The sequence below is a fragment of the Carcharodon carcharias genome, chromosome 18, assembly GCF_017639515.1.
Source record: "Carcharodon carcharias isolate sCarCar2 chromosome 18, sCarCar2.pri, whole genome shotgun sequence".
Taxonomy (NCBI): Eukaryota; Metazoa; Chordata; class Chondrichthyes; order Lamniformes; family Lamnidae; genus Carcharodon; species Carcharodon carcharias.
The window spans coordinates 20,305,514-20,326,198 of NC_054484.1; the positions used below are offsets into that span (position 1 = coordinate 20,305,514).

Here is a 20,685-nt window from a genome sequence, read left to right on the forward strand (position 1 = left end):
ACTGCAGGAATTCATCAAGGCTCCTCAGACAGCACCTCCCAAACCCACAACCATCTAGAAGGACAAGGGCAACAGACAGATGGGAATACCACCATCTGGAAGTTCCGCTGCAAGCCACTCACCAATCTGACTTGGAAATATATCGCTGTTCTTTCACTGTCGTTGGGTCAAAATCCTGGAGTTCCCTTCCTAACAGCACTCTGGGTATACCTACATCACATGGACTGCAGCGGTTAAAGAAAGCAGCTCACCACCACTTTCTCAAGGACAACTAGGGATGGGCAATAAATGCTGGCTTAGCCAGCGAAGCCCACATCCCGTGAATGAATAAAAAATAAGTAGATCTACGGTGGTCTCAAACAGCCAGCATTTCTTGTTAGCAAGGTTTGGAAGGGTCGACATAAAGTGGATCTGCCAAACTTCTTTAACAGCTTCAGCTGTAAGCCAATATTATTTACCTTTTTAATGTGCAATCACTTTTCAACTATGTAACAGTTTCTTTATTTCTTTTATATTAATTCAAGTAGACCAGATGTGGATGCAACCATGTGTGTGGAATCTCTCTCATGGCAGTAACATGGAACATCAAGGTGTAAGAAGGACTCAGACTGAAGATATGTAAAGAACTGTACTGAACTGCACTGTGGGCTCAAAACACAAAGCATGATGGTTAATTTAGTCAAGTGAAAGCCTTGCTAGAAGTTCTGTAAAATGTCTGACCATATATGGCAGCTCATACCAGGGAAGGTGAGGGGGCGAGAAATGTGCCACCTTCTCCCGGTTCTGGAGATAACAAAGCACAGTCAAGATGGCTACGGAGCCCCAAGTGTGACCTTCGAAGGGGGCCTAGCCCTGGAGAAGACATGGAGATGTACAATGATGTAATTGAAAACCAATTAAATGGACTAAAAGCAGGCTTTACCTTATATGGCACAGGGCCAAAGCAAAAAAAAAAGAAATAAATAGTCCACAGAACCACCTGGGTTGCAGTGGTTAGAGCAATTTGGTCAGTTGCTCAGAAGACACACACGGAGGATTCGTCATCGGATTGACCATCGAGACGGACTCCGGCTCACGGGGAAACTAAGCAACTGGTATTACCAAGAGTAAGTACTATTGCTTAGCGGTTTAATAAAGGTGTATCGCCTTTGTTGAAATTTCATTCAAGTTGTTGTGTGCTATTGATATCCAAGACAAGAACATTTGGGCCAAGGACAGGATCTTACACAGCTAACCCTGCAAGTAGGGTGGCTCTATCTGGACAACAAGCAGGAACCAGTGACACCATGCTGGAGGGTTGGGCAATTTTAGCTGTGTAAGCTCTAGCAGGACCTTTTACACACACTAAATCTTAGATAATGTCACCTTGTACTTAACTCCACCCAGATAGCTTAAGTCCCCCTAACGGGAGAGGATCCGTTCTCCCTAACAGAAAGTGAATTTCTGCTTATGTAAACTTCTCAATAGCTTAATCTGGAGATTCTTAAGCAGGGTAATAGATTTCTGAGCATTTCAGGTACCCGGGTAGCCAAAAAAAACCAAAATGGCTCAAACACACACCAGGTTGTGCCCTCATTCATTGGGGAAATAAGCCACTTTCCATCAGATGTTGCAATAGAAAAAATGTTTCAACACAACAAGTTCCTCCAGTTGTTTTTTTATAGCATACATAAGTTATTTGACAGATTTATGAACAATATATATGTAAAGAAAAATCAGAAATTAACACTAGAAATTATGTACAAAGGCTTCCTAACAAATCACTTGAGCCGTTTGTGATGCTCCCCATCAAACTAGCTCCACTATCAAAGGCACAGCCATCAGTCATCATTCTCGCCCTTAAATTCCACATTCATGTCACTCGTTTCCCAATCTCCTCTATGGGATTATATGTTTGCAAGTTGTTGATGCTGCTTTGACCAAAGACAAATCAGCCTCTCAGTGTTGAAACAGATGAACTATTCGGAACCAGCAAGTATTATAAAGATTCTAAAAGGATTTTTGGTTTAGTCAGTCAGTTTCATTGTGGTGGATTATGGCAAAAATTAAAGCAAGGCCTCTGAAATTAATTTTAGAATACTGCATCTCCACTAATATTTTACATCTACATTTATATGCTTTCTGATGGGTCTTTTTCTGCTCTTTATACACAACCCCACTTTTCTCGCCGTCTTTTGCTTTCACCTTAAGGTAATAAATAACACATGCTGGGGTACAGTTCCTCATTGCCAGCAGTCAGTTATTTCTTAGCGGCAATACTTTTTGTGTGAGCCTAGATAATAGATACTAGGCTGACTCTCTCACTCTGAAGAGCATTGCATGCAAGTCATATCATATCCTTGTAGTACTCGCACACAAGGTAGGTGGTTGGGGTGCTGATGATTATTTTATGGGGAAACTATCAAGAGCTAAGAGTTGAGTGCTTGAACCTGGCTGTCCTGTTTATGCGTCTCCCTTCCAGTAACTTGAATTTTTTCCTGACCACCTCCAACTATTTAAATAAACAGAAACATTGAAACTATGCAAAATATTCTTCACGCTGAACATAACCAACAGAATGAAATTTTATGAGGAATCACAGTGTAGTGGATATAATTCAGTGGCGTTTCAAATCAGACAGACTCCCCAAAACTGGCTAAAGAAGAATAAAAGCAGTAGAATGGGAAGGTTGGGGAAAAGGAGTAAAGTAAAAATGCAACAGTGTCAGTTTGCTTTTTTGGTAGATATTGGACAGATTATAAAGCCAGGGTGTCTTTGATCAATCTCCTCATGGTGGTACTAACAGAGGTCCCAAGAGAATCGGTGATCTGGTAACTGATTTTGTACAGGTAAGGCTGTACGTCTCTCAGGCTTGTGTCAAAGACATTGTCCACCTCCGACTGGGTTGGCATTTTGGGCAAGTACTCATGCCGGTTCATGACCTCTATGATGTTGATGATCTTCTCGCCTAGTTTCTCACCCACCTTCTCACGGCAGATCTGCCTCTCCTGCTCATTGGCCAGGTTCACTACATTGAGTTTGAAGGCCCACACCTCCCATGGGATACACTCATCCGAGAAAGGCCAGCGAGATTTCTTCTTCTGGTAGAACTCCAGGGAGATTTGACCACTCCCATCACTGCCAGAATTACGAAGGGCGTCCTATAGTTAAAGGAGAAAATGACATGAGAAAGACAGGTCATTGATGATATCTATTGCTCTAGAATGTCGACCAAATCCCAACAGTTAGCTTAGAGTCTTACCGCACAATTACCCTAACTTCAAGATTCTAAACCATGTAGACCAGAAGGTCCCAAGTTTGAGTTCTATTATGTTCTGATCTCATTCAGCACCTGGGGCGCACCACAATTTGATCAGGTACTTCTAGTGAGTGGGAAAACAGTCAGGGATCCCACTTGCTATTTAAGTGATTCCTTGTGGTATATGCACAAGTGTCAGTGTTAGGCGTGAACAGGATTGGACCACCTCTCTTTTTAGAATCACAGAATGGTTACAGAACAGGAGGCCATTTGGCCCATCATGCCAGTGCTGGCTCTGTGCAAGAACTACTCAGTTAGTCCCACTCTCCCACCCTTTCCCTGCAGACCTACAAATTTTAGGCTGCGGACGTTTACCATCTGGGGTTACATAGGAATAATGGCCACTTGGGCAAGGTACCCAAGGGTGGGCGGCACCAGTGAAACCAAACGCCACTGAGTCAGAAGTGGAAAACACACCTCAATGGAGGGGTGGGGTATTAAGCCATTAACGTACTGAACTCTGAAGTGGTAAGCTGCAGGTTTTTCCTCTCAATTCCCTACGAAGCAAGATTTTAATCGGAGCTGTCAGGAGCAAGTACTGCATTTGGTTTTCAATATTGACCTCAGGAAAAATATATAATTTTTGAAGGGGGAAAGGTACAGCATAGATTCACAAGGATGTTACCAGAGCTTAAATTATGAGGATGGTTTGGTTTGTATTCCCTTGATGTATTCCCAGATGTGATCTAATTGGTCTTTAAAATGATAAAACGATTTGATAGAGTAGACACAGACAAACCTTTTCCCCCTGGAATGGAAATCCAGAACAAGGAGACAATATTGAAATTAGAGATAGGCCATTTAAATCAGTAAGCAATTTTTCACACATGTGATTGTGGGATTTTTGAAATCTTTTCCTCAAAGGACCGTTGGACCTTTCAACATTGGGAGAGATACATTTTTTTCAGATGAGGGATGTGGAGAAAAGGCAGGTCAATGGATTTGAGGTACTGATCAATCACGATTTCATTGAATGTTGGAACCAGCTTGAGGGCCAATTAGCCCACTCTTCCTCTTAGAGGCAAGGGATATCTCCAGAGAGATAGGAAGAAAATGAGTGGACAGCGGTCAGCAGCGGTCACACTCATCTCCAGCACTCAGTACACATCTATATTGTTCTCCTGCTCATTGGTCAGGTTCACCACATTGAGTTTGAAGGCCCACGTCTCCTATGGAATGCACTCATCCTGGCTATGGGTCAACACTCTTTGATTTGGACAGAGGACAGGGAAACCTAAGGCTATTTTGTTTCCACATAAATAAGACGGCAATAGAGTGCCACCAAAGTACGAGATCTTTATGTGTTATTTTATCAATGTTGCTATGGTCATTGCTCTTTCGAACTTTCTTCTCTTGTTTCTCTGAAGTTGCAAAACACAGTGAACACACTCTCTCTTCCTTTAAGACACTCCTTAAAACCTGCCCCTTTGACCAACCTTTTAGTCACCTGTTCTAATAATTGCTTATGGGACTCAGTGTCTAGTTTGGATCGATAATGTTCCTGAGGTGCCTTGGGACGTTTCATTATGATAAAGGTGTTATATTAATGCAAGTTGCTGCTCCTGACTGTGCTGAGATCATGGCCCATCACAGTCGCTGTTCCCCATCTCAGGGCCTCAAAATTCTACAATTCCTTAGCTTCCCTCAGTCTCTCCTACAATCCACGGGCTTCTCCAAAATCAACCTTAGCGTCATCCAAATACTATTCTACTCATCTCATCTTCTAAGGCTCCAAATTGGTGCACTCTATTTTTGTGGGTGCCAGGCGATCATGATTCACAACTTGCTTGTTCTGATCAGGGTGGGCAGTATGTAAATTAGGTGCCCACCTCATCTACATGACTGTAACACGTGGCTGAGCAGACCCTGAGTTGCTGGCATCGCCCCTTGAAATTCAGTGGCATTGCTGGGGTCACCACAGACCAGAAACTGACCAGCCATATACATACAGTGGCTACAAGAGGCTGGGAATTCCGTGCAGAGTAACGCACCTCCTGACTCCCCAAAGCCTGTCCACCATCTACAAGGCACAAGTCAGGAGTTTGATGGAATATTCTCCACTTACCATGGATGAGTGCAGCTGCAACAACACTCAGGAAGCTCAACACCATTCAGGACAAAGCAGCCTGCTTGATTGGCACTCCTTACACAAACATTCACTCCCTCCACCACCAACACAGTGGCAGCAGTTTGTAGCATCTACAAGATGCACTGCAGAAACTCACCAAGGCTCCTTAGGCAGCACCTCCCAAACCCACTAGCTATCATCTAGAAGGGCAAGGGCAGCAAAAACATTGGAACACCACCACCTGGATGTCCCCCTCCAAGCCACTCACCATCCTGACTTGGAAATATATCGCCGTTCCTTCACTGTCACTGGGTCAAAATCCTGGAACTCCCTCCCTACCAGCACCGTGGGTGTACCTACACCACATGGATAGTAGCGATTCAAAAAGGCAGCTCTCCACCTTCTCTACCTTAGGGTAACTAGAGATGGGCAATAAACGTTGGCCTAGCCAGCGATGCCCATGTATCATTTTTAAAAAGCCTGCTTGTGCTGCCAGCTACCTCTGGTTCCCCTGCCGAGCTCAATCAATGTTGTACTTTATAAAAAGTGTCTCTCTCTGTAATGGGTCAGTTGACTGCACTCTAGCCTCTGACTCACAAGGTTCTGGTTAAAGTCCCACTTCAGGCCTGACACGTCACAAAAACTTGAGCTGAACGTTGGTTGATACTTTGACCGGGGAAATTGGTGGAGTGCCGCACTGTCGGAGGTGCCATCTTTCGGGGGAAATATTAAGCCGGGACGAACTCACCTGCTGATCTTAAAAAAAACTGTGCCGCGGGATCGTTCACGTTCCAGCTGTGACTGCAGTTTGGGGCCTCCGTTGAAGGCCTGGTGGACACCTCCGAGGTGCAGCAGTCCCCCCACCCTCCCCCTTTCCTTCCTTAACTGCTGCACTGGACTGAAGTCTCAGCCTTGACTTGGCGATCAGGGAGGGCTCCGGAGAGGGACCGACCCCACGGATTTATTCTGGTGCAGAGGCCAGCGCGCTACCGGCTGAGACGGGGCTGGCACGGTCACTTGTAGGCCCCCACCCCACTGCAAGTCGTTAGTGGAAAGAAATGCGGGTCAGGGACAGACAATGGAAGCGCTTGAATTTGAACAGAGAGGCACATGAAACGGTGCGGGGGAAGGGGGGCAGCTGGTCGCTCAACCCGATTCCCGGACGAGCCGAGGCTGATATTTTTAATACATGCCACCGGGGGGGGGGGGGGGGGTCGGAAACTCACCTTAAACTCGCCGACAGACCGGCGCAGCGTGCGGTCCAGCTCGTCGGACGACACCCGCACGTAGGTGCAGTCGACGAAATCGCAGTCGACGTCTTCGGTGCCCACGGTGCCGATGGAGTAGGTGCCCTCCTTCTTGTAGTGGAACTTGCCCGAGCTCCTGTGCAGGAGCACGGTGTGGAGCACGGCCAGGACGGTCTCCTCGATCTGCCGGGCCTCCACCGTCAGCTCCAGGGTCTGCGATCTGCAGTTCATCCTGGCACCGACGACGCTGGACCTCTCTGCGCTTCTCCCCAGGAGTGAGACCGATGGAACCTTGGCGAAACAATGTAACCATTTAACAATGAATGGAACCCGGTCAGTTTCTGCTACAATGTAAACATTCTACTGGATGACATCATCCTGTTTAGGCCGGGGGTGGGTGGAGGAGGAGGAGGAGGGAATGAAGTTCAGTGACTTAACAGTAGCCTGACTAGGACAAAACACGCCAAAGAAATTAACGCGAAATGCTGGTGGGTTTTTCCTCCACAGCACTCACCGCACCCCACCCCCACACCTCCCCTGCCTCATTTAATGTACCCACTTGGTAATTTCCTTTATGCCATCCTCGACTCTGGGGAAAGAGAGGGTATTGAGAGGAGGTAGGCTAGGAATGGAATCACTGTGCAGATCAAAACTCAAAACCACGAGGGCTGTAAGACAGAGTAGATAAGGAGAAACTGACAAAAGGGTCGAGAAGCCGAGGACACGGATTTAAGGTGGTTGGCAAAAAGAGCACCAGCGACATGAGGGATGCATTTTTTTTAATGCAGCGAGTGGTTACGATCCAGCAGGCACTGCCTGGGGGTGTGGTGGAGGCAGATTTGATTGTGGTTTCTCAAAATGCAATTGGAGCATATCCTGAAGAGAAATAAACTGCTGAACGACAGGGGAGAGAGCAGGGCAACCAACTCTCAGGGGAAAGCAAATAAGGCACACTTTGGCATGAGGACCACACAGGCAAGGGTGCTTGCCAGGCCATGAGAGTGTGGGTGTGTGATGCGGGAGGGGTTGGCCAAGCTAGGGGACTGAGGGGGGTCCTGTGGGAGTAAGGGGGTTGGGTGGAGGCTGTCCAGACAATGGGGTTAGGGGGTGCTGGCAAAACCGTGGGAGGGGGGTACACCGGTAGCACAGCGTACTGTAGTTCACATTCACAGCTGGGTACTACGCGTGCATGAGAATCACATTATTGAAATATGGGCCACAGGACGTCCCGGCAGCAAACAACCCGGGACATGGGACACCTGCTTCAAATTCGGGACAGTTCTGTAAAATCTGGGACAGGAGTAGAACTAGCTGAGTTGCCCCCTGTGTTGTAACCATTGTGTAATTCTCCTTTCACTTTTCAACAAACAACACACTCCTGACTTTCACAATGATTAAAGCGCTAACTAAAAAGAATCTATATTTATATCAACACCTTTATAGAGATGGGGAAGTAAAGTGAGATTTATAATGAAGAGGAGTGAGACAGGTAAAAACACCAAAACAAAAACAGAATTACCTGGAAAAACTCAGCAGGTCTGGCAGCATCGGCGGAGAAAAAAAGAATTGACGTTTCGAGTCCTCATGACCCTTCACCAGTTCTATCGAAGGGTCATGAGGACTCGAAACGTCAACTCTTTTCTTCTCCGCCGATGCTGCCAGACCTGCTGAGTTTTTCCAGGTAATTCTGTTTTTGTTTTGGATTTCCAGCATCCGCAGTTTTTTTGTTTTTATCTCTAGGTAAGAACACCAGTTTGGCAATGACAACTTAGATTTATATAACACCTTTAAAGTATTAAAATGTTCCAAGGCACTTCACAGGAGTATTAGTAAACAAAATATGACACTGAGCCACAAAAGGAAATATCGTGATGGATTTTTTTCGGGGAGTGGAGAGGAAAATGATCCTTAAATCCATGTCAGAAAGTTACAATAGGTCAATATTTTTGGAAGGGTCTCTTCTTAATAGTGTTTCTCTTACATCAGTGAAACCAGTCTATTTCTATCTCCTTAACAACTGTTCTCTAACCAAAACACAGCTAATACTTTCTCCTAATTTTGCTTTTTTTCCTTCTAGTCATCAATCTTAATATGGATAACCACTTTATACTACTGACAGCTATGATAACTTTCGTTGACAAACCAATTGTATTCAATTGATATCAGTGAATATCTTCTATACTTCAATTAAGCATGACACTACAACACACGGTTTGATAATATGATAATATAAAGTGTAGGAGCAAAATGCATGGAACCTCTAGTATTCTGTATCATGAAGTTGGAGGATGATGATTAGAAACAAATGAACATTTATACAGTGCCTAATCAAATTTTTCAGACATATCTCAAAACACTTCATGTACAATAACTTTCCACTTACCATTGCTAGATAGACAAACACAACAGTTATGTTATGCTTAGTAATGTTGTTGGCGATGTTGACTATGACCTTAGAAAAACTCTCTGCTTATCTCTTAATATTGCCATTGAATCTTTAACTACCACCAGAAATGGCTGACTGATCATTGAATCACGGAATGGTTGCAAGCACAGAAGGAGGCCATTCGGCTTGCTATTTCTGTGCAGGCTCTCCAAAGGAGCAATTTATCTAGTGTCACTCTCCAGCCTTCTCTGCGCAGCCCTGCATATTCTTCCTTTTCTGATGATAATCCAACTCCCTTTTAAATGCTTCTAGTGAACCAACCCCCACCACACTGTCAGGCAGTGCATTCCAGAACCCAACCACTTTCTACATGAAAAAGTTTTTCCTCATGTCCCCATTGCTTCTTTTGCCAATTATCTTAAATATGTACCCTCTTGTTCTCCATTATTCCAACAATGGGAATAGTTTCCCTATCTACTGTGTCCAGATTTCATGATTTTATACACCTCTATCAAATCTATTTGGCATTCTCTTGGTGTAACATCACATGACATGCAGATAGATGGATACCTTGCAGATATGTAGGCCGTTGGACTGACAGACAGGTAGAGGCGGATAGGGAGACTAACAGATTGAAAGGCAGAGAGACCAACATACATATATAGATAAATAAATGGACATACAGCTATATGCATAGACAGAGAAAAAGTAGATGAATATAGATAGGTTAAATAGATAAATAGTATGACCGATAGTAGATAAATAGATAGAAGGATAGATAGAAAAGTCAATACATAAAAAGACAATCTTCCAACATATCTGTGCTTATCTAATTTCAGCCTCTTGAGCATCCCTGATTTTAATCACTCTACCATTGATCGTCATGCCCTCAGCTGCCTGGGCCTGAAGCTCTGGAAAACCCTCCTTAAATATCTCTACCTCTCTTTCTTCCTTGAAGACACTCCATACAACCTCCTTTTTTGGGGATGTTTTATTACATTAAAAGGTGCTATATAAATGCAAGTTGGTATTGATGGATAGTTTGACCAATATAGATGAATAGATAGAAACAGAATAGACAGATAAGTAAAATATAGAGATGGATCGAGGTAATGATAGAGAGGATAGATAAATAAATAGAAATTGGCAAAGTGAGATAGGTAGAGAGAGAGAGAGATTTAGAGGGGAAAGAGAAAATAGATAAAGAGATAGATGGAAATAAATAAATAGATAGAGAGAGCCAGACATGGATAGGTAAGCAGATAGAGATTGAAAGAGATAGAAAGATGGAGAGGGATAGAGAGAGAAGAGATAAATAGACAGAGAGGCTTGAAAGGAGATTGATAAATAGAAAGAGTTAGTTAGAGATAGATAATTAGGTAGGCAGAGAGAGAGATAGACAGATAAGTAGAGATGTACAGAGAGAGAGAGATAGAGAGTTTCAGCAGATGGACAGAGAGTGAGTTGATAACAGTAATTGGGGGCGGGGCAGGGGGGGGGGTGTGGGTGTGGCTGCCTCCAGGGTCGGTGCTGCTTTAAGAAGGCCTGGGGCGGGGTTTGGGCTGGACTCCGCCCCTCCCTCAATGCCCGGAGAGTAGATTTGGAGCTGGGACAGGGTCAGGGACAGGTGGCTGTGGAGGCGGATGGCTGCCCGCCTGTCAGTCAGTCAGTCAGTCAGTCTGCCTGCGCTCCGGGCTTTACTCCCCCCTCTCTCTCTCTGACCCGTGAGTGCGGAGTGCGGGTGGGTGTCGGTTTGCTCCGTCGCCCTGGCTGCTCGCTGTGCGGCCGGGTGCGGCTGGTAACTGTGGCCGGGGATTGAGCTGTCTGGTGTAGGCCGCTTGCCCAGCTCTGTGGGGTGGGGTGGGAATGGAGGCAGGAAGGAGAGGCTGAAAATAAAACCCACATCAGCAGCATCAAGTAACAGCTAAATAGTATCAAAAAATAAAAATAACTTCTGTAAATTAGTTGTTTGTTAAGGTTCTCTTAATTTCCACAGGTTTGACCCTGATTTGCTCTATTTTTAAAGGCAGGATGTCTCTAATTTGGGAAAATATTTCCAGTTAATGTACTTTTAAAATGTGCAGTATCTAATATTTTAAATATACATATATACACATATCTATATATACTATATTATATATATATATCCTTTCTTGCCCCTATCTTGGGGCTGGCCTGTGGTTTGGCCTCTGTCGTGTCTGATTTAGCTGTTGGGATGGAGCCTAGTTTCTTAGATGTGCTGATGTGGGTCGGGCTGGTCGCCCTATTCTTGGCCTCGATCCTCACCTTGGCGGCGTACGGCCTTCAGTGGCTTTTGGGGCGCTCCTGGGGGAAGGTTAAGGCCGGCTCCAAGGCTGGGACCGCAGTAGGTTCTCCGGGTGACCCCTCCGAAGGGGCGGCCGCCGCCGCCCTTCTCTCTTGGCTGTTGTCCTTAGAGAGCTGGAACCGTGAGTGGCAGAAGGCCTGGGTCACCGCTCTCAATGAGGAAGCTGCGAAGAGTGGGGTGAGTTTTCGCCTGCGTACTTGGCTGGTTCACATACAGAGGAAGGAAGATGCTGCTAGGGCTTGTAGTTGGTTGCCCAGTATCTGACAAAGATAGACGATTGGGTGAATGAGTTCGGAGTTGTGTATTGAGGTTTTTATTTAAGGACGGTGATGTGGAAGAATGTGTAGGATGGAGTATTTTGAGCTTAATAAACCTTTGGGCTAGACCTTGACATTTTTTTTCTAATTTATACATGCGATGTGTGTAATTGCCCTTGAATACAATTGAGTGGCTTGCTAGACCATTTCAGAGGGTAGTTGAGAGCCAGCTACTTTGCTGTGGGTCTGGAGTCAAACATAGAGCAGACGGGGTAAGGATGGAAGATTTTCTTGCCTAATGGGTATTGGTGAGCCAGACCGGATGGATTTTTATGACAATTCAGTAGTTATGTAGTCATCATTACTTATACAAGGAATTTATTCTGTATTTTTTTAATTAACATCAGTTTAAATTCCCCCTCCTGCCATGGTGGCAGTTGAACTTGTGTTCCTGGATCATTAGTCTGGATTACTAGACCTATAATGTAACCACTCTGCTACTGTTTCTGTTGTTAAATGTCCAGCTGTCTTTCACTCTTTGTTGCATGTCTTGTGATGTGTTTCCAGCATTTATGGTGTTTCTTTAAAACAGATTTCGAGCATTTCTGCCTTTTGTACTAAGAAGCGGAGTAACTTGCTGTTGTAAACTGTGCATTTATATTTAAGCTCAGAAATGTTGGTCACCATTCGCAAGTAAAGCATTTATTTATATGCTGTCATTATGGTGGAAGGCACTGCAGTTCACTTCTTCAGGGAACAGGAATGTCTGTAGTCCTAGTCTGCTCCATCTATTCAGTTCCCTAATCTCGTTGCCTCAATCTGGCTCCAATCTCCTGCTCCATATGTGGAGGATTTCTATGCAATAAGTGTATATAGTGACTGATGAAGTTTATATAGTGGATCTTTTGTTTAAAAAAAAAACACATGTTTCTGACTGGAAAGTAGAGATGAGTTTTTGTGGGTGACCTTGTCTGTGAGGACCTGCTGTAACTGAATTTGAAGGAATGTTTCCACTAGGACTCCAGTTAAAATGTAGGGCTGTATTCACAAAATGTTCATGCAGTTTTTAAAATGAAGGGTTAGATTTTCGTTTTGTCTTCCCAGTTTGTATTGTGTATGGAGGGAACATTATGTATGCGGTGTGTAGTGGTCGGGTTAAGAATTGTTACCTCCAGGTCATGTCCTTGGTGATAAGAGCAATTTTAATTGATAAATCAGCATTGGAATACAAGAAGCACCGCTCAACATTTAAAACTAGCTGGTTTATTTTTTTTTCTCCCTATGATGCCAATTATGCTACAGAAAGAGAAAATGCAGGTAAGCAAATGAGCAGTAATCAGTTGTTTCAGTTCACTAACATAAGTGACCCTTACCTGATAAAAGCAAAAAACTGCGGATGCTGGAAATCCAAAACAAAAACAAAAATACCTGGAAAAACTCAGCAGGTCTGGCAGCATCTGCGGAGAGGAATACAGTTAACGTTTCGAGTCCGAATGACCCTTCAACAGAACTAAGGAAAAATAGAAGAGAGGTGAAATATAAGCTGGTTTAAGGGGTGGTGGAACAAGTAGAGCTGGATAGAGGGCTAGTGATAGGTGGAGATAGCCAAAAGATGTCACAGACAAAAGGACAAAGAGGTGTTAAAGGTGCTGATATTATTTAAGGAATGTGATAATTAAGGGTAGAAAGCAGGACAAGCAAGGTACAGATAGCCCTAGTGGGGGTGGGGTGGGGGGAAGGGATCGAAATAGGCTAAAAGGTAGAGATAAAACAATGGATGGAAATACATTTAAAAATAATGGAAATAGGTGGGAAAAGAAAAATCTATATAAATTTTTGGAAAAAAAGGTCGGGGGAAATTGGAAAGGGGGTGGGGATGGAGGAGAGAGTTCATGGTCTAAAGTTGTTGAACACAATATTCAGTCCGGAAGGCTGTAAAGTGCCTAGTCGGAAGATGAGGTGCTGTTCCTCCAGTTTGCATTGAGCTTCACTGGAACAATGCAGCAGGCCAAGGACGGACATGTGGGCATGAGAGCAGGGTGGTGTGTTGAAATGGCAAGCGACAGGGAGGTCTGGGTAATGCTTGCAGACAGACCAAAGGTGTTCTGCAAAGCAGTCACCCAGTCTGCGTTTGGTCTCTCCAATGTAGAGGAAACCGCATTGGGAGCAACAAATGCAGTAGACTAAATTGAGGGAAGTGCAAGTGAAATGCTGCTTCACTTGAAAGGAGTGTTTGGGCCCTTGGACGGTGAGGAGAGGGGAAGTAAAGGGGCAGGAATTACACCTTCTGCGGTTGCATGGGAAGGTGCCATGGGAGGGGGTTGAGGTGTAGGTGGTGATGGAGGAGTGGACCAGTGTCCCGGAGGGAACGATCCCTGTGGAATGCCGCCAGGAGGGTGAAGGGAAGATGTGTTTGGTGGTGGCATCATGCTGGAGTTGGCGGAAATGGCGGAGGATGATCCTTTGAATGCGGAGGCTGGTGGGGTGATAAGTGAGGACAAGGGGGACCCTATCATGTTTCTGGGAAGGAGAGGAAGGTGTGAGGGCGGATGCGCGGGAGATGGGCCGGACACGGTTGAGGGCCCTGTCAAACACCTGGTTAAGGAAGAAGGAAGACATGTCAGAGGAACTGTTTTTGAAATTGGCATCATCAGAACAGATGTGACGGAGGCGAAGGAACTGAGAGAATGGGATGGAATCCTTACAGGAAGCGGGGTGTGAGGAGCTGTATTCGAGGTAGCTGTGGGAGTCGGTAGGCTTGTAATGGATATTGGTGGACAGTCTATCTCCAGAAACTGAGACAGAGAGGTCAAGGAAGGGAAGGGAAGTGTCAGAGATGGACCATGTGAAAATGATGGAGGACCCTTACCTGAACTGCCAGCTTGGCTCAGTGCGGCACTTAAGTCAGTGGATCGTGGGTTCATTCGCCACTACAGGACTTGGATGCATCATAGGAGCTGACACTTCAGTGCAGAGGGAGTGTTGCACTGTCAGAAGCACTGTCTTACAGATGAGATGTTGCAATGCTGTTCAATTGGACAACATTCCAGTTCTCACGGCTCCAGGGACCCGGGTTCGATCCTGACCTCGGGTGTCTGTCTGCGTGGAGTTTACACATCGCCCCATGTCTGCATGGGTTTCCACTGTGTGCTTTGTCCAAAGACGTGCAGGTTAGGTAGATTGTCTATGGTAAAATTGTCCCCCAGTGTGTCTGTACGTGTGGGTGTGTGCCCTGTGATGGTCTGGCATCCCGTCCTGGGTGTACCCTGCCTAGCGCCCATTACTTGTTGGGATAGGCTCTGGCTCCCCTCGATCCTGAATTGGATGAAGCGGTTCTGGAAAAGTGAGTGAGTAAGATCCCAAAATACAATATGAAGAAAAGCAGGGCAGAGGGGTGATTGTTGTTAGTGTATTTATTTCTCAACATCATCACAACCTATTTTTCAGTCATTTACCTTTTATGGTTGAGGGACTTTGCTGTGTGCGAGTTGGCTGCCTTATTTCCCTACCTTACAACAGCAATTGCATTCCCAAAGGTACTTTAATGGCTGTCAGGTGTTTTGAAGTGTTTCGACCTGAAGATTGCTATACAAATGCAAGTTTCCCTTTCAACTTTTGAAACTCACTGGAGAAGTTCAGATTGTGCACAATGAAACAAGAATATTGTGTTAACCTTGGAATGATTTCTGGATCTCTATGAAACTTAAATCTTGCAAATGCCTATTTCCTCTCTGTAATTACTTGGTTTTTTTGGTGTTTTGTTTTACCTTTTTTTGGTGAGTTGATTGCAGGAAAGGTGATGTAATGTGGGCTAAAATCCAAATACGCTGTTCCGCTTCCTCTTCTCCCTGAATCCTTATTCTGTTGAAATGGAAACCTATTTACAAGGTCTAGTACTCTCATTTCTCCAGGACTGTAAAACCTTTGATCACACAGCATGTCCTTTCCTCTTGCGCACGTAGTGTCTTTTTTTATACCCAAGCTTCGTGCCATTTAACCACTTGGTTTTCTTGTTTTAATCACTCCTGTCCCTTGCCCATCACAAATCTTTCCTCTCGTTTCTCCTCTGCTGCTCCCACCTTTTTCTGGGTTCTGTCCTTTCTGATAAACTGCCAAAGCTTTGACTTCTTACAGTTCTTATGAAAGGCGGTCAACCTGAAACGTTAACTCTGGGTTTTCTCCCTCCACAAATGCTGCTTGACCCACTTGAGCTTTTCAACATTTTCTGCTCACTTGACCTACTTTTTTGTTTCTCTCTCTCTCTTTCTCAACCTGCACAATGGATGGAGTTTTCATTTTTTCAAAAATACAAGTTAGAAAGTCAAGATAAGCATTGTAGGATTGAATCACACCCCAAGCAAAGTGCTGGACAACATGCTTGTTCAGCCCCTGTCCCCAAACCTCTGCTCTAATCACTGATCTCTCTTGCAGTGCTTTAGGGAGATGCTGAATGGGACCATGGAGACACTACAATGACAGAGAGGAATCCAGAAAGAATATGAACTGGCTGCCTCCAAAGAGTCCACAGTGCATCATTTATTGGTGGTGGGGCTGTGTGTCCCCTTCAGTTGCTGTTGCACGCAGACTGGGGATGGGAAGGTGGAAGAATCAATGGGAATGAGGTTAACCTTTGTTCATCAAGAATGAGTACACAAAAGTGAAAGAGATTAGTGGATAAAGTGAGATTTAATTAACGGGTCTGAATGTGTTGCATAGAATGATTTATGTGTGTCACCTAGTGCATAGGTTGTATTTCAAGTATTGTTTGTTGCAGTAACATTGAGTGTAGTTCAGCTGTAAACTACCGAGGGATTAGGAAAGCAAAAATGCAATAGTACCCTGACAGGTATAGGAAGATGGAAATAGCAGTGGGCCATTCAGCCCCTTGAGCCTGTTGTCAAATTTTGAATATGGAAGTGAAATGGTATATTGTAAGTTAGCATTGGATGTAACACTTGCCAGTTCTGATGACTGACCTCACACAGAATACTTTTTCCAGAACTCTCTGATCGACTGTTTATTTTCAGTTACTTTTTCCTGTTTTTTTTTAGTGATTGCCAGAAAATATTTGTTGTCACAGCTCAGCAGTCAGTATTTGTTCAGTCGCATCTGTGGATTCAGTGTTTTGTTGGATGTGAGGGGTGGGGAAGGAGGAAGAAAGGCCCGCTTCTTTTGTTCTAATGCAGACTATGACTTGGACTTTGAGATACTGGCAAACATTAATTTCACTCACCCGCTGCTGTGTCTCCTGAGAAACAACTCGTACAATCTTACAGCACAGAAGGAGGCCATTCAGCTTGTGCCAGCTCTCTTCAAAGAACTGTACAATTTTGTCCCATGCCCAAGCTTTCTCTGCATAATCCTGCAACTTAATCCACTTTCAAGTACGTATCCAGTTACCAGACTGAGTGAGAAAAAGAATATTCTCATTTATCTAGCGCTTTTCACAACCTTGGGAAGTCCCAAAGCGTTTCACAGCTGACCAATTACTTTTGAAATATTGTCACTTCCGCAGGTAAATTTGGTAGCCAGTTTACATATAATAAGGTCTCGAACAGCATATATTAATGGCTCTTTTATTTCTTGGCTGCTTGTGGTAGGAATGTTAGGTAAGATGAGAATGTTTGATATAAAAACATAAAATGCTGTCAAAATTCAGAAGGTCTGACCGCATCTGTGGGGAGAGAAACAGAGTTAACATTTCAAGTCCATATGACTCTTCTTCAGAGCTGAAGGGAAGTAGATATAATGGAATTTATACTGTTTAAGGGTGGGTGGAGCAGGTAAATCAGGATAGAAGGTCAGCGAAAGGTGGGGGGCTAAGGAGAGATTGACAAAAATGTCATGGATGCAAGACAATTTGAGTGTTCATGGTAGTGGTGAAGACTAGAGGAGGTGCTGATAGTGGCATAAAGATAGGAAAGCAGAATGCGTTAATAACAACGAGAGTCAGCGTTCTGTGAAAGAACAACAGAACAAGTGACAGATGGCCCTTTTGCGGAGGGGGGAGGGTGTGGTAGTTTGGGGGGAAAGGATAGAAAAAGGGATAAAACAATGAATGTGAAAAAAAAAAATTAATTTTTTAAAAGGGGTTTAGAAAAGGGTGAAGATGGAAGAGGGAGCTCACAATCTGAAGTTGTTGAACTCGATGTTAAGTCCGAAAAGCTGCAAAGTGCCTAGTCGGAAGATGAGGTGCTGTTCCTCCAGTTTGCGTTGGGTTTCACTGGAACGTTGCAGCAGTGCAAGTATGGACACATGGGCATGAGAGCAGGGTGGAGTGTTGAAATGGCAAGCGGCAGGAAGGTCTGGGTCATGCTTGCGGACAGACCAAAGGTGTTCTGCAGAGCGGTCACCCAGTCTGCGTTTGTTTTCTCCAATGTAGAGGAGACCGTGTTTGGAGAGACTAAATGCAGACTGGGTGACCACTTTGCAGAACACTTTTGGTCTGTTTGCAAGCATGACCAGTATACCATCCTGCTCTCATGCCCACATGTCCATTCTTGGCCTGCTGCATTGTTCCAGTGAAGCCCAATGCAAACTGGAGGAACAGCACCTCATCTTCCGATTAGGCACTTTACAGCCTTTCGGACCTAACATCAAGTTCAACAACTTCAGACCGTGAACTCTCTTCTCCATCTTCACCCCTTTTTAACCCTTTTTTAAAAATTAATTTTTATTTTTTATTCACTTTTTATTCATTTATTCATTTTTAATCCCTTTTCTATCCTTTTGCCCCAACCACTGCCCCCTTCCCCCATCCTACCCCCCCCCCCCCCCCAAAAAGGGCCAAGTGTCACTTGTTCCATGTTGTTCTTTCAGAGTGCTAACCCTTATTCTGTTAAAAACACATTCTGCTTTCTTACCTTTTATCCTGCTATCAGCACCTTTAGTCGTCACCACTGCCATTAGCACTCACTTTGTCTTGTGTCCATGGCATCTTTGTGAATCTCTCCTTCGCCCCCACCTATTGCTGACCTTTTATCCTGCTCCACCCCCTTAAACAGTATAAATTCCATCACATCTACTTCTCTTTAGCTCTGAAGAAGTGTCATATGGGCTCAAAATGTTAACTCTGTTTCTCTCACCACAGATGCTGTCAGAGCTGCTGTGTTTTTACAGCATTTTCTGTTTTTATTTCAGATTTGGAGCATCCACAGTATTTTGCTTTTGTCTAGAATGTTTGTTAGATTGGAGAAGTTGGAACTATTCTCCTGGGAGAAGAGAAGGTTGAGAGGAGATTTGATAGTGGCATTCAAAATCATGAGGGGTCTGGACAGAGTAGATAGGGAGATTGGAAGGATCAAGAACAGAGGGCAGAGATTTAAGATAATTAGCAAAAGAAGCACTGGCAACATGATAAACTTTTTTCGTGCAACGAGTGGTTAGGGTCTGGAATGCACTGCTTGAGTGTGTGGTGGAGACCGGTTTTAATCGAGGAATTCAAGAGGGAATTGGATTATTATCTAAAAGGAAGAATGTGTAAGGCTACGGGGAGAAGGCCGGGGAGTGTTTTGGTGAATTGCTCCTTCAGAGAGCCAGCACAGACACGACGGGCTGAGTGGCTGCCTTCTGTGCTGCAAGCATTCTATAATAAGACATGCTGTGCCATGGGATCTTTTCATACTCACTCGATCTGACAGACGTGGCATCAGTTTAACAACTCGTCAAAAAGCTGGCATTTATTACAGTGCATCATTCCCATGGTGCTTCATTGGGGTGCCGACCCTATTCCTGTCAGCACCACACTGGCATATCTGCCTAGTGTTATGGCACAGCAGATGGTAAATGCTGAGCTGCTCAAATCCCAGAAGGAAATTTGAAAGAACTGCCACAACTATTTTGCTATTTGTATTTTTATTTTGAGATATGTGACTTGAATTCAGTAGTAATAAATCCACCGAGTCTTAGAGGATTTTTATTAAACTAAATTAAACATTTATTAAGAGAAGAAAAGGTTTTAAGCACATACATAGGTCTACAATACACAACTATAATAACTCCGAAATTTCCTAATTAATCTAGCTCCCAGTTACATCTCTGTTAAGGCAACAATGAAACAAAATAGATTTCAACGGACCCAGGCAAAGCACACAATACCCTGGACCGTGATATTCACAGTGAGTTTTCTTAGCTTTGGTTCCTGTAGACAACAGCTTTATGCATAGAGGCTGGAGGCTTTTCACACTTTTGTGTTAGATCTTAGAATGCCTTCTCCTTACACATAACCTCAGCTCCTTTATACATGTTTGTCCCTTTTTAATGTAAACCTTATTGTTCCAATTTGCCTTTGCAACTTATTCCATAATATAAATATTTTATAGTGGTCATATTACCAGTAATTTTTAGAAAAATAAACACACTGTTTGATTTAACGTCTTATGGCTAGGTGTAACATCCCATCAACCCTTTGAAATTCAAACTATTCTGGTTTATCTAAAAATGCAAATTTCCTCACACCTTACATCCTAAAACTTCAGCCATGTTTACATACTTAGCATTTTGATAACATAAAAGTTCCAGACTAGCTGTCTGGAAGTCAATTAAAAACTACTCCCCTCCACCCCCACACACACATCCACACAAATAAACTAATCCAAACCCCACTATTAACCTACCTTTACAATAAATCACAATATTATGAAAATTATTTATATGGATTATGTGCTCATAACCTGGTTATGAATGCAAAGAGTGCCTCTCACTGAGCCAAGTTAGTTATTGGGTTCAGTAATCAGGACCAGAGAAAGTTCTCACCATAGTAGCACTTCAAATAATGCACATCTCCGAGATGGAAATAAATGGTGCTAGACTGAATCTTGGAGAGCAGGAAATTATCTAGTTCAATCCCTAATTTGTTTTAAATAAGCTGATCTCAAACTAGTGTAGTATTGTGTCACTAATATAATTAGTTGGTGTCTATACTGATCCCTGCTGATGGAACGCAATGAGCTACTGCCTTCACAGAGAATGCAAAATGAGAGGAGAGATGAAGAGAGGCTGCTGTACCTTAATGTTTTGGATGCGAATGTTTGAGTTGCATCATTTTCAATGTCACCTACAGGAAATGTCTGCATCAAAATTCTAGGCTGGAATGTTTCAATCC

General features: G+C 43.9%; 2 protein-coding genes across 3 annotated transcripts in view; one reads left to right on the plus strand and one right to left on the minus strand.

Annotated features, from left to right (window-relative positions):
* Positions 1–1,641: 1,641 nt before the first annotated feature.
* atg101 (autophagy related 101) lies at positions 1,642–7,381 on the minus strand. Its single transcript, XM_041211302.1, has 3 exons — positions 7,173–7,381; positions 6,593–6,904; positions 1,642–3,140 (listed from the first exon to the last, which is right to left on the minus strand). Exons 2-3 carry the CDS (start codon positions 6,842–6,844, stop codon positions 2,736–2,738), a joined length of 657 nt encoding a protein of 218 aa, XP_041067236.1. The 5' UTR covers positions 6,845–6,904; positions 7,173–7,381; the 3' UTR covers positions 1,642–2,735.
* A 3,198-nt stretch (positions 7,382–10,579) lies between these two features.
* Positions 10,580–20,685, plus strand: part of LOC121290622 (C2 domain-containing protein 2) — a 63,656-nt gene continuing 53,550 nt past the window's right edge. For both annotated transcript variants that reach the window (XM_041211300.1, XM_041211301.1), the window contains exon 1: positions 10,580–11,502. In XM_041211300.1, coding sequence (XP_041067234.1) covers positions 11,215–11,502 — 288 coding nt within the window. In that variant the 5' untranslated portion in view covers positions 10,580–11,214. The remainder of the gene's footprint in view (positions 11,503–20,685) is intronic.